Here is a 13,700-nt window from a genome sequence, read left to right as displayed (position 1 = left end):
TCCCAGGCCAGCTACCATTTTAATAAATATTTAATAAGTAGACAAGAAAAGCAAGAAAGCTTCACAGCTTAAACTTCTCAGGTACTACATGCATGATGTTGAATTTATCTAACCGGGAAGCATATGGACATCCAGAACCCTAACAGCACACCACAGGTACAGCACACAGATCTGAGTATGATTAAAACAGTGCCAGGCTGCAGCAACGCCAGTTCACAGAGCAAAATGTTCCTTTTAGGCCAGGCAGCCCAGTTCTCAAGTCACAAGAAGCTATCTTGTGGGACCTGCAATCACCACAGATTTTAGTGGCCTACCACTTTCACCAGGCACTGCTATACTGAAAGATTTCTACTGCATTCCCCATTCCAAAAATGCCCTCTCACTCTCTATTACCTGTATTTCACCTTTCTCCTAAAAAGATCATCTGCCACATGCAGACAATTCTAACCGTACCCGGAAGCTTCCCAAGGGCAGAAAAGAATAGAATCTTTGCCAAGGAAGAATATTAATTTTTCCATCTGTAAGATATATTCTAATTACTTATATTCTCCTGTAAATAACTTGATCCTAAACCAGCCCTTGAATTTAACAAACTCTCTACAGCTGGTTTGCTGGAAGGGGTATTTGTTTTCCTCGCCACCACTCTCTATTTTCTGGAGCAAAGTATTACTGATTATTTTAATTTCTCTTCTACGGAAGAGAAATGGATGCACACAGACAAACAACTACAGTGAGTAGAAGAGGAAGAACGCTTCATCTCTGAATTAAGGATTTGCATACTGGGTTTTATCTGTAACACCCACTGCAGTATTTTATCCCAGACTCTCAGATCACAAAAGACAGAGCAGACAGTGACTCACTGCAATTTCGGTTCTGCATGTAGTGTTTCACATGGACCAGTCAATTCTGATTCTGCCAAACAGCCTTCATCAAGCACTTAAAAGGTAACGCATCTTCTCTAAGAGAGAGTTCCTATTCATGTGCTGCCTTCATGAGGAAAGCTCCAGAGATGGAAGGGAATTTAGTCAATATTTCCCCTTTGTGTTGTAATGATTTAAGATTCAACTAATACTACATGGGGAGGCACTAACTCTGAAACACCTGCCTTAGCGATAACCGAATTAAGACCTCCAAACTTGCTCCACTCCAAACAGCAACAGCCTGCCAAATGACAGCAGTTGTCAATATCGACCAACTGGAGGCCGGGTTTTCCGTTAAGTCCTAGACCACTCTTTAAAGAGGATTCCCCACAAAACGGGGGGGGGGGGGAGTGTTTTAAAAAAAAAAAAAAAAAAATCACTTGACAGCTCTGAATTTGTTTAGCTAGAAGTCACAGCTCCTCCTCTGCACCCTTTGAAGGCTGGAGACTGGCAATGCTCCTATCAGATCCTTTCAAATCCCTTAAAGGGAAGAGATAAAGCCAAATAAAGGGTAACGCCACCCACAGAGACAGAGCTACTCTCCCACTAATCAATATACTGTGCGCACTCAAGAGAACAGCTTGAAGATAGATTTTGGGGTGAAAGGCTGGGCAGGGTGGGGGAAGAAGAGCTGAGCAGCTGGTTTCATTGTGAGAAGAGCCAATAGGTTTGGTGTTTTTCTCTCCCCCTCCCCTCCCAAACAGGGGTTTCTTTGGATTAGTTTGGGTAGCGTGAAGCTTCCCAGATGAACACGAAGTGCCTCAGAACTAAGACCATGCTTGTCTGAAATCTAGAGAGAAATCTGTAGACCGGTGTGCCAGCCCAGTAATTAACAAAGCGAAAGACGTTCCTACCTTTTTAATGCCACAGAAACTATTTCAACCACAGAACAAGGAGCTGATTTTTTTTTTTAACCTTTACACCCCTTCATCACACTCGCATATCGTGACCTATTCGAACCACACTTAAAAGCTCGATCCGAGTGCTCAGTGATACATAACTTCCATTTTAGTGAAACAATCCATCTGCTCCATGTGACTCAGAGCCTGCTTTAAGAATGCAATACTGTTTAGGCCAACGGTTGCACCGCACAAAGTGTTTTGTTCACATGCATTCCTTTGGGATGACAGAGCCTATCCACGGCTGTAACGGTTGGGGCCTGTGGTTTTTTTCCCTCATCCGCTGAATGCTGCAGTGACTAAGCTGACAAAAATTCCTAGCCAATTATAAACCCACTTAAAGAGACAGGCAATCCCCCTGCAACCTTCTCTTGCCATCCTATACGGGAAGTTTCTATACATAGAAAAACATCTCCTCCTCCTAAGGCCTGCATTGATATAAAAGACTTTCTCTGCACGCTCAACACTTCAAACATGCTTCCTAAATGGCATCATTTCCCAAAACTATAACCTTTAATCATCCATATATATCCCTCACACATCAACCGGAAAAAAAAAACAAAATATGAGAAACAGACCCCTCAATTGAGTTAGGCTAGTAAAAAGTTAGAGAAGCCATTAATGGAGGGACAATGAGTATGCTGGGAAGAGATGAGTCTCAACAGCAATAGAGCACTGTTTATTAAGAAGGGAACAGTTAAGCGCCTATAAACGCAGTATGTTGCAACAAGGAAAAAACACATCAGGAAGGTCACACTGATGTACAAACTAGAAGTTTGATCCACCTAAAAGCATAAGCTGAACTTCAACTAGCAACAATGAGAACTTTGAGTTGCTTCTCGAATTCCTCTGAACATGCAAATCAGCAACCAAATTCCAAAAAACACCAGCCTTTCCAAGAGGGATCCTCAAGTCATGTGCTGAATTCATTCTCGCCTACATTGTCAAGGGCTATACAAATGCATTTAATAATTAGCCAGGGCATACAGAACTACGCTTTGGGCAGGTAACTACAAGTTCACTTTGCCCAGCAAGAAACAGTAAACAAAAAAAACTGAGAGAATGGCATACGGTTTCTAGCTTTAAAAACCCAGGTTATGGGCACCTCAGACCCTTACCATTTTATGGTGGGCAAACAACTTGCTAAATCATTTTTAGCGCTCAGCTGATAGCACATGCACATTCCATTCCAAACACTGAAAACTTTGCCGGGGAGGGGGAGGAAGAGACAGTCGACAACTGAACCAGGCTGAGCTCACCTCAGAAGAAAAAGGCAATTCAACAATCTGTATTAACATACTATTATCCGAGCATCTTTTTATTACAAGTTAATTCTCAGAGCCATAAACAGACTTGAGAAGGAAATCACACTATTAGTGGGAAGGAAGGCTAAACAAAGGCTGTTTCATCACTGTTTAACACTGAAAAACTTGTTTGCCACATGAAAACAATTTACGAAAATGCTTAAGGACAATTCATTCCTACATTCATGTGTGTTTGGGGAAGGAAAAAAAGCAAAATGGCGCCTACTATTCCAAATTTTTAGAGGGCATGATTCCTATCCAGGGTTGAGCCTAAGTTTTACCTTTACTTGTGAGAAGCAGGCTGACAAGTTCAGAGAGTTTGCTCACATGCCCACCTCCAAACCACTTCAGCCAAATTCAACTGCAGATCAGTCACCACAAAAGATGTATTTCTATACGTTCCATGAAAATGGACAGCTGGGTGGAGGACAGGTCTTTTTAGGGACCCCACCAAGATAAAAAGACTGTGGCTCAAGTTCACCGCTCGTTAGACATCCATACAAGCCTTAACTGTCAAAACAGAAATCCCCAAGAAAGCTAGCAACCCACTACAAGCCGGACTCCTTGCATGGATAAGAGCCACAGACAGAGAACTGCAGAAAATGCTAAGCTAGGCTGAGTTTGCCTTGTCCTCGAGACATTTGCAAGAACACAGCAAAAACACAGCTTTCTTCTGGTTTTACACTTGACATTTCCCTGACATTTTCCCTATAACGCTGCTAGCTATTCCCAGCTCCCAGTTGTTTTGCAAATTCATCATAAAATTAGCGTCTTACATTACATGTAATTAACTATCCAATACAACTGTCTATTCTATTAACAAACATTTGCCTAACATATCTATGGGGCCTGGAAGTCCATGTTAAGCAGGTTAATCAAAGATTTGGTTCAAGTTCAGACGCATGTTTTATTTCATAGATTTAACATGGTACTGCTGCACAGGAAGGTAAAACAAAAAATAACTCTCTGAACAACACGTCATCCTCAGTCTGCTATAGGATGAAAGGAAGTCGCTAAGAACAGCAGAACTAAAACCAAAAGCATTCTGTTTCCAATCCTAGCTAGCACCAGATTATCAAATTTATGAAACATCACTAACATATAATACCTTTCAGATTATCAAATTTATGAAACATCACTAACATATAGTACCTTTGAAAGTACCTTTAGGATGTTACTGAGGTTTTAAAGTAGTTGTTTTTTTTTTTAAAGTTTGAAATAAAGAAGCAAATCCTAAAAGAATCCTAAAAACCCTCACTAAATCTGATCGTAGACATCATCTTCCTATCCCCCTCTGCTCCACAACCTCAGGTCCCTTGGGCTATAAGTGCATTCCCTTCTCCCATAAGCCTCCATATGAGAGGTTAGACCAGGACTTCTTTTCAAGCACTACACGTTACAAGATTGCACACTGTATGCATGACGATCTAGCGATGCCTTTTTATCTTCTTGTAAGGAGGACTGGCATTGTTTTTCTTCCCCACCCTTTACCACACAGCATCAAGAGAAATTGAACTGAGGAATTAATATACATGCAACCCATAAACCCAGGGAATGACTATTTCCTTTAAGTCATCTCCAATTAAATTTTATAGCTGTTTTTCTGAAGTGAAGCACTTGCTTGGCATGAGACAATGCAACTAAATCCATATTGTAGTAGCAATAGATTACTCAGGATTTCAAAGCTTCATGAGGCAAAAACCTGAAGCCATGAAAGACAGACACAGTATGGATCCAGAAGGGCTTTCTCTCCAGCCAGGTTTCAATCACAGCGCGCTCCTGCTTAATTGCAAGTATAAAATGCATTTATAAAGCACAAATATATATGCACAAATGCATATATAAAGCACAAAAAACTCTGCCTCCACTTCCTAGCTTGAGCAAGTTTGTTGTGGGGTTAACTTTAGAACTGCTAATCCTCATTTGTCTTAAATCAGAATGGTGTCTATGCAAATAGAGTTTCTATTATTCAGAATAAATGGGCATATACATTTAACCACCCTGACTATCACTTACAAGGTACTGTACTTCCACCGAAATCATGGCAACATTTATTGTATCATTCCGCAACACATGGATTATCCCTCCCCATTATCAGAAACAATACCAAAAGAAATAAATTTCCTCCAATAGCATGGATGGTCACCAGGATATGGCTACACATCACCAGGTGAAAAGAAACACCCCCCTGGACTGACAAAAATAAAGCAAGTTAAAGCAAGCGTAAAATATGATGTTTTGTAAGGGGAAAAGTGTGTGTGCGTGTACGTGTGAGTAGAAAAGACACATGGTATTTTCAAAAACCCTAAGAACACTTCTAACTTTTTTTTATTCTTTATTCCAGAGAGTGGGGAAAAGGTCTAAATGTTTTAAAGGATTTTTATAAGTTTTTTTTTAACCCGTGGCAAAGTGTCATTGATGGACCTAGTTAATTGCACCAAGTTTACTGGAAAACAAAACTACAAAATTTGAAATCCCCTCAAAAACACTACACATCGTTGTGCCAAAAGAAACTAGGAAGCCAAGATGAGTATTCAACATTAGCACTTAAGTTTCTGGTGACTAGTGCAGGCTGCAAGATTCAAGATATTCTTCCCAGGTTATGGCATTCTGCAACAGAACAAAGAAAAATGGCAAGTATATATTTGTTTAATTTTAGCCCTTTTCTCAGAATATAAACCACTGCTACAGTAATTAACTGCAGATTGGCCTAAACTGCTCTGCGGCCATTCCAGCTTACTAATTAAATATGCTCTCACAGCCATAATAAAAATTCTGGGAAACCTCTGGCTGAAGAGCAGGCTTCTCAGGAGGGGAGCGAAAGTCAGGAAAAAACTTCATTCAGAACGAAAACACTAACAAAATTTTTCTAACATGCTCCAGATTTTTCTAACTCAGTGACACCAACTGCACCTTCTACAATTTTTTTTTTTTGTCTACCCTTCTGTTTGTTCCTTTCAGAAGATGTTTATTTGCTGGAGAGTTTGCCAAATGGACAAACAACCTGATCATTTCAAAATATGTTCAGGTTTATATGATACTTTTTTTTTTAACCCAACAAAGGTAGGATTGGCATTACACAGACTAGTTTCACTTAACATTACACCACATCAAATTTGCTTGCTAAAAGAGTAAAACTTTTAAAGCATGTTGTCCTCTGCTGCTATACACAATTTCTACTATATTTCAGGGTTCAAGCAAAAAAACACAAAAAAACTTAAATGAAGCAGCAAACAGCAAAAAGCATGCAGGTGTGATTTAAAAGAAAATAAGTGCAATTTGATTCGGCACCTCTCACTCCCAACTTCTTCCTCTCTCTCTTCATGTTTACATAGTTCATATATGTTCAATATTTCTAAAGGACAGGGGAATATAGTGAATACTCCTCAGAGAGGGGAAAAGAAGAAAGAGAGAAAGGAAAAAAAAAATCCCAGCACATGGTTTTCACCACTACTCTGCTGAATCAACAGGGAGCAGATTCCCAGATGGTGTACACTGGTAAGTACTGCACAAGTCAATGAAGCTATGTCAAACGATACCACTCAACGGCATTATCTTTTGAGCTCTGTGTAAACAAACAGGAGCAGATTCCGAATATTTGTGAGAACACATCATGTTATGTCTCCATATGTTTAACATTTTAGTAGAAGGTACATATGGACCACTCTTCCCACTCACTGTCATTCTCTCCCTCCTGTTCCTCATTCCCCACATACACCATATCTTTTCAGACCACTGTCAAACCAATTCAGAAAGGAATAAGGATACATTTTCATGAAAAACGTTTTGTGCTTAGCTGCCATCTGCTTCTTTATCAGCCTCCAAATCCTCACGTGCCTTTTCCATGGTTTTCAGTTTCACACATTGGGAAGCTGAAAGTTTTCTTCTGTTGTACTGTGAAGCACAGTCTACATGAGCTATTGTTTTTCACGTCAAATTCGCCTCTTTTGAAACAAGTGCTTAATGCTTACAGCCCTCTCTGCAATGCCAATTTAAACCTACTTTTTTTTATGCCAGTGGCAAATCTAATCTTAAAGGTCCTTCATGCACTTCAGACACTGTCGTGGTTTAACCCCAAGATACTCACCTTCAATGTTTTTATGGGAAGCATGGCTATTTCATCCCTGTTGTGCAGCACTGTAATTTGCTCTCTCACAAAGGGAGGACCCAGACTTCCAGACTGGGCTCTTGTCCTTTCACGCAGAAGCTGCAGTTGAAGCCATTACCCCTTCATAGTAAGTGTTAACAGTCTGTCCTCCCCGTAACCAGACCCCTCGTCTTTCTTTTATCTGAGTAGGAAAGGAAGTGTTTCAGCTAATACTTGACAGAGAGCATCTCCAACTTAACTGGAGGGTGGATGGAGAACAGATAAATAATTAAGATGAAGTTAAAAAGAAAGAAAAAACCACCCATACACCATACATCTTATATACGGATCACTGCTAGTTTTGCTATTACTTTCCCACATAAACAGTTTGCCTAGTTCGTTTCTTATGGCCCCAGCAAATGCAAAAGTGTCTTAGGAAGCATTAGCTGGGCTTGCTGAAAAACAACACAAAGGTTATGGTAGACAAGGGATCCTAAACTTCCAGGCAGGCTTTCAAGGTTGTAATTTACATTTGTTTTCTGCAGGCTTACAAAGGCCTAGTGACTAAGGCAGCAGACCTCAAAACTTAGTCATCAGCAAAGGGCATATACAAAACAACAAAAGTTTTCTTTACAGTAGACCAATGGACAGGCAAAGCAAGCATGTCATCAGAGACTAGTCTTTCAACGGGTACAGCAGGAACAGTTTTTCTGTTTCTCACATCACTTGCTGAGCAAGATGCAGGCAGCTTCCATAAACATTTCCAGCAGTCAAAACTGCCAGAAAAGAAAAAAAAGAAGGGGAAAAAAAAAAACCACCCACAAAAGGCCATAATCTCATTTGTATGTCTGGACACTCAGTTTTTATCTTTTCCATCTCTACCAAAGCACAACCACTGATGCAAACAACTTCAGTACTCTCCTTTTATCTTGAGGGATTCTTCTATGTGGACTTGCAACCCAAGTGAAGTACAGTTGGCATTTGATATGCCAAAAGAAAAGTAGGTGCAAGTCACAGAGATGATAGCATGCCAAACCCAACACAGCATGCCGCAGCTCCAAAGCGAGCAAACTAGTAAGTCTGCTGCCTTGGGGCACTCAAAGGTAAAGGAATGTATACTACACAGAAACCAGGGCAACAAAACTGGCAGAGAAGCTGCTCACGCTTTACGCTGAACCTTAAAAAAAAACAAACAAAAAAAATATTTAAAGTTACAGCTTCTTTGTAGCTTGTTCTACTATAGACATGTCAATGGATTATTTTAAGTCAAACACAGCATATCCTTCCCTCTCTCCTCCCTCCACCCTCAACATTGTTCCTGCACAAGTTATATTGAAGGAAGCACGGGTTCTTCCTTTGTTTGTGAGCAAGAAAAAGAAGGAAAAAAACAACTTCCACTCAACAGCAAAACTAAACAAAAACCAGGCTACTTAAAGTACTAAGTGTTCCCACACAACATTTACCCACCAACTTCAGATCTTTCAGCATAAAACCTAAACAAGCACAAAAGAGATTCAATATACACTCCTCCACAGATCCAGAGCGAAGGAAAATAAAAAGGCATGAAGGAACCCTGAGCAATAGACAGCATTTTCAGTTTAACGTTACTGTGACGCACAAGGAGAATGTCAGGGTTAAATTAGATACTACACTAGAAAAATATTCCCTGGAAAATAACATGGGTCTCATATCTCTGCTGGTAGGAAAATGCAGATTGAAACACTCAGTAACTTAAATGTCCTTGCTTCTATTCTTTTTCATGTCTTGTGTAATTTTGTACTGCAAGAGTCCTCTCCAGATCAGGAGTTCATTGCCAAAGCGTCCAAGCAATCTAGCAGGATAGACAAAAAGCTTTCTTTTGAACAACTGCACATTTATACCTCCCCTTGTTTTTCTTCAGAATGGGAGTACTTTTGGGTTGGTGTTTGGTTTGTTTTTTTTTTTTCCCAGATGAACAGCTGGCAGATTTAAAGTCTTCTTCCTCCAAGTCAGTGGCTTATCACGACGAACAGATTAAGTAGGTCCAACTTTCTTACTCTTTTTATTGATTAGAACTTGATTATTTCTTTATAGGCTCTGCATCCTAAGATACTCTAAACCTACCTTGTTTTTCCACAGTGTAATGCTCTTAACAAACCTTTCAAGGCTCTTTTCCAATACTTGCTTTCTTCTTCACAATTTCCCACGAAAGGAAGATGAAAGCATATAGGTAAAGAAAAACATTATCTACATCCTTGCCTTAAAAGTGCTGCCATCACAGTTGAACTATGACCTCATTTTACTTGTGCATTTGGGATCCAAATTATTTTAACATTCCCCTAGAAGTCAACAAGCTTTTATTGCACATTACTTTTGTCTACTCCAAATAGCCAGAGCACACAACAGAAAGCAAGTAGGTTGTTATATCTCATTAAATACACTCTAGTTACTTACATCCATTCAAACCACTAAAGGCAATGAGGTTGCACAGGAATCACTTAGGTCACACTCTGTAGACAACGGAGTTACGCTCTTTTAATGAAGACATAAATTTGGCCTGCAGAAGCCTAAGGACTCATAGCAACACATGGTAAGAAAGCAATGCAGCTCACTTCCCTCACCTTGGACAAATCATCAACGTCTCCCAGTAACAAGCTGAGGGGTTTTCTTTTCTTTGTTTAAAACCAAACTTTATTTCCTGTAAGAATTATCGATAAAAGCATAGCCCTACAAATCCCTTTTTTCAGAGATATTTTTGGCATGTGTTGACTGAAAGTACCCTACAAGGCACTTCAATTTCAATTCTAACTGAACATGACGACTTCACAAGCAACTGATGAAGCACTTTAGAAAAAACAGCATCCCCAAATGAAGGTAACCTGAATATAGCCCTGTTTTCTCTCACACTGTGGTGTTTCCTATCATTATAGCAGCTTTGGACAAGACTGCAAGTGGAATTTAGGAACTGTTCCTCCTTGTGACTACTACTTGTAATTAAGCCCTACTGATACTGCAGGGCTCAGCTTTCGTAAAGTTACAGGATGAACTCAAAAAGCCTGCCATGTAATCATGTTATTTGAGTAAACTATGTATTTGTTTACTCTATTTTTAAAAAGTGAGAAGAGATCAGGTTTTGTTTTTGCTAATACTTGCTATCAGAAAGACATAAACCCCAACATGCCAGATAAGAACAAAACAGGCAATGATAATTTCACCTAGAGTCAAGATATCCATTAACTCTCTGACACTACAGACTGTACTGTAAAAACTGATTTCAGCAAAAAAGTTCTTACGTACAGAATTTAACATTACAGGAATTTCTGAAGGTGCATGCCAAGGGAGGCAAAGAACAAAGTCAAAGTCGAGTTAACAGCTTCAGTACAGCAATGGCTCCGGCACACACGTAACATCACTTCGGCAAGGAGAAGGAGATGGCATTCAACAGCCACCTCCTGCCAAACTCCTCAAGGAAGGTAACACTGGTTCCAGTTTTGCTATAACGGCTTGAATTCTACACTTACTTTGCATCTTCTCCATGCGGAAGTAACCCAGAAAGTTTGTGGGTTTTTGTTGTTGGGTTTTTGATTTGTTCTGTTGGTGGTGGTGGTTTTTTTTGGTTTTGTTTTTGTTTTTTTAAAGCAAGTGAGATGATCCTTTACTGGCTGGGGAGGAATCTATTTGTGTTTTAACTGGATAACTCGTTATGTGGAATACACACGACTAGAATAAAAGTTTAAGTTGCTAAAAAGCTTAAAATAAACCATAAAATTAAACCTTTACTTCAGAAAGAGATACAAAACCACACAATCTACTCAAATCTTACTTTTCTGGCAGTGGTTGGTGGTCCAGCAGCGGTAGTTGTACTCATTGTTAATAGATGTCTTCTCACACAATGGCTTCTCTTCCATTGTTCCTGGACACAAGTCCCCACATTCCTTTGGAGGTTTATTCCCAACGATGTAGTTATTGGACACTGCATCTAGGATGAGAGACCAGTCCACCGTGGAGAGGTAACACAGGTCAGAGTTCTTCTCAATCCGTATGGCCCCGCGGGTTATGTTCCTCAAGTTGTGAAGCCCAATCTCTTTAAGATTTGTCATTTCAAAGATAACCAAGGCATAGTTGTAGAATAGGTTCCTCCCACGAATGACTGTGAGGTTGGGGAAGAGATCACTGAGGCTTTCCAAGCCTGCCACACGGAACAGCAGCAAATAGTCAGTTATGACAGTGAGCTTTGGGAAGCGGAAGTTGCGGTAATCCTCTGCTTTAGAGATGAGCAGAATTTGAAGGAAACCCTCAATTACCGTACAGTTCTCCAGGCGTTTCAGCTCATGGATATCATTGCGAATGTCAACATTTGGCCCGCAAACTGAAAATGTAAAAGGAGAAAGGAAAGTTAGCAAATAAGGCATTTTTAAGCCTTTTGAAATTGAAATGCAAGTACGATATTCTGATGGTCATAAAATTTTTAACTTCTTAATGTCGTGGTTTAACCTGGCAGCAGCCAAATACCATGCAGCCGCTCGCTCACCCCCCCGCCGGGTGGGATGGGGGAGAGAATCAGAAGGGTAAAAGTGAGAAAAACTCGTGGGTTGAGATAAAGACAGTTTAATAGGGAAAGCAAAAGCCGTGCACACAAGCAAAGCAAAACAAGGAATTCATTCACCACTTCCCATCGGCAGGCAGGTGTTCAGCCATCGCCAGGAAAGCAGGGCTCCATCACGCGTAACGGTTACTTGGGAAGACAAACGCCATCACTCCGAACGCCCCCCCTCCTTCTTCTTCACCCAGCCTTATATGCTGAGCATGACGTCATATGGTATGGAATAGCCCATTGGCCAGCTGGGCCAGCCGCCCTGGCCGCGCTCCCTCCCAGCCCCCTGCACATCTGGCAGGGCATGGGAAGATGAAAAGTCCTTGACTAGCATAAACAATACCTAGCAACAACCAAAACATCAGCGTGTCATCAACATTATTCTCACACTACATCCAAAACACAGCACTATACCAGTTAATAGGAAGAAAATCAACTCCATCCCAGCCAAAACCAGGACACTTAATTAGTTGCAACGTTAAAATAGGAAATGAGTACTTGGTTTACGCCTATATTGAATATTCATCTCATTTAACCTTTCACTATAAACACTACCAGGACCAGCACAGTGATGCAAGCTATCTATATTCTTCAGCAGACACAGAAATGTTGTTTTATCATTGCTGTTGAAAAGAGCTGCATTAGATTGAGGAACATAAAGATAAACCAAATGCATTTGCACATCCTGCTTCAAATTACATCATGACATGTGTGACCACGCCAGGGGTTCAGCCACATGACTCCAAAACTGATTTACCCCATCACCTCCCTTAAGATACATAAAGGGGAACACTTTCAGGAGAACTACAACTTATTTCTCAAATCACTCTTTCTTCCCAGGGTCACAAGCCAAACTAGCCCCAATTCATGAATGCTAGTCTTGCAATAGATCAGCAACAACACAAAATCCATGGGAAGCTGCTCAGCACTTCCTGCACTGTGACAGGGAAGAAAACAAAGTGCTTGGACTCGTAGCTAATGCACTGAATTCCTGTTTGCATGTTCCAGTGAAACAAGTTTCACTGATTTTGGCACCAAGATACAAAAAAGTTTCTTAAGTTCTAAGAAAGACAGGATAAATTTATCTACATGAACACACAGCATCACAGTGAGGAACTTCCCTTGAAAACAGCAGACTGAACTCAATGCACTCTCTAAGAAAACAATGACCAAAAGGATTATTCCATAATAAATTGACATATTAGATCCTTCCGTATTAGACACGTACCACAATACAAATTTTAAAGGGGCTGGAAGAAAAGTGTACTAATAATGTAGTAAGTAGACACATAAAATGCACTTTGATGTGAAACAAAGAACTATGGAGTGTAGAGAGCTGTTGTTCTTGGAAACCTCCAGAGTTGGTCTTCTGTGGAAAACATGGAAAAAAGATTCCCCAGAATAGATAGTAAGTTGCTTGTAAGCAAACAAAGTAAAATGCCAATTTATTTAAGCAACCCAAAACTTAAATAAACCTCAAGCAATTCAATTTTGTGGAAAGGTTCTCTTTTTATGCATGCTAGGCTTAATTATTTTAACAACATCTTTTCCTCAGACAAGGAAAAGGCCTAAACAAACACTGGAGCCAAAAAACTTAAATTCTAACCCAGACAAATTGTCCAGAGAGTCAAAAATTGCACTAACAATAGAAAGCAGTCCTTCCATCCCACAACACTTATCTAAGGCTAATAACTTAAGCTAACAAAGGATCCAGAACATGAGCATGCTAAAACCACAGCAACTCTAATATCCGACAAGGACTTAAAGGCTTTTAAGTCTTTAAAAGACTAAAGGACTTTCTTGTTAGAGGGACAACATAGAAAAACAACAGGGCCAGATCTTTGTGAAGAAACAGATGTTTTCTACACAAACTATTACCTAATCTTCCTTCTGTAAAGATCCAAGCTGAAAGCAGTC

At 40.1% G+C, this 13,700-nt stretch overlaps 1 protein-coding gene across 2 annotated transcripts in view; it reads right to left on the bottom strand.

Moving 5' to 3' along the window:
* Positions 1–13,700, bottom strand: part of IGF1R (insulin like growth factor 1 receptor) — a 189,436-nt gene that overhangs the window by 143,765 nt on the left and 31,971 nt on the right. For both annotated transcript variants that reach the window (XM_075159849.1, XM_075159850.1), the window contains exon 2: positions 11,013–11,558. In XM_075159849.1, coding sequence (XP_075015950.1) covers positions 11,013–11,558 — 546 coding nt within the window. The remainder of the gene's footprint in view (positions 1–11,012; positions 11,559–13,700) is intronic.

The sequence above is a fragment of the Calonectris borealis genome, chromosome 11, assembly GCF_964195595.1.
Source record: "Calonectris borealis chromosome 11, bCalBor7.hap1.2, whole genome shotgun sequence".
Taxonomy (NCBI): domain Eukaryota; kingdom Metazoa; phylum Chordata; class Aves; order Procellariiformes; family Procellariidae; genus Calonectris; species Calonectris borealis.
This window is presented reverse-complemented; position numbering and strand designations above follow the sequence as displayed.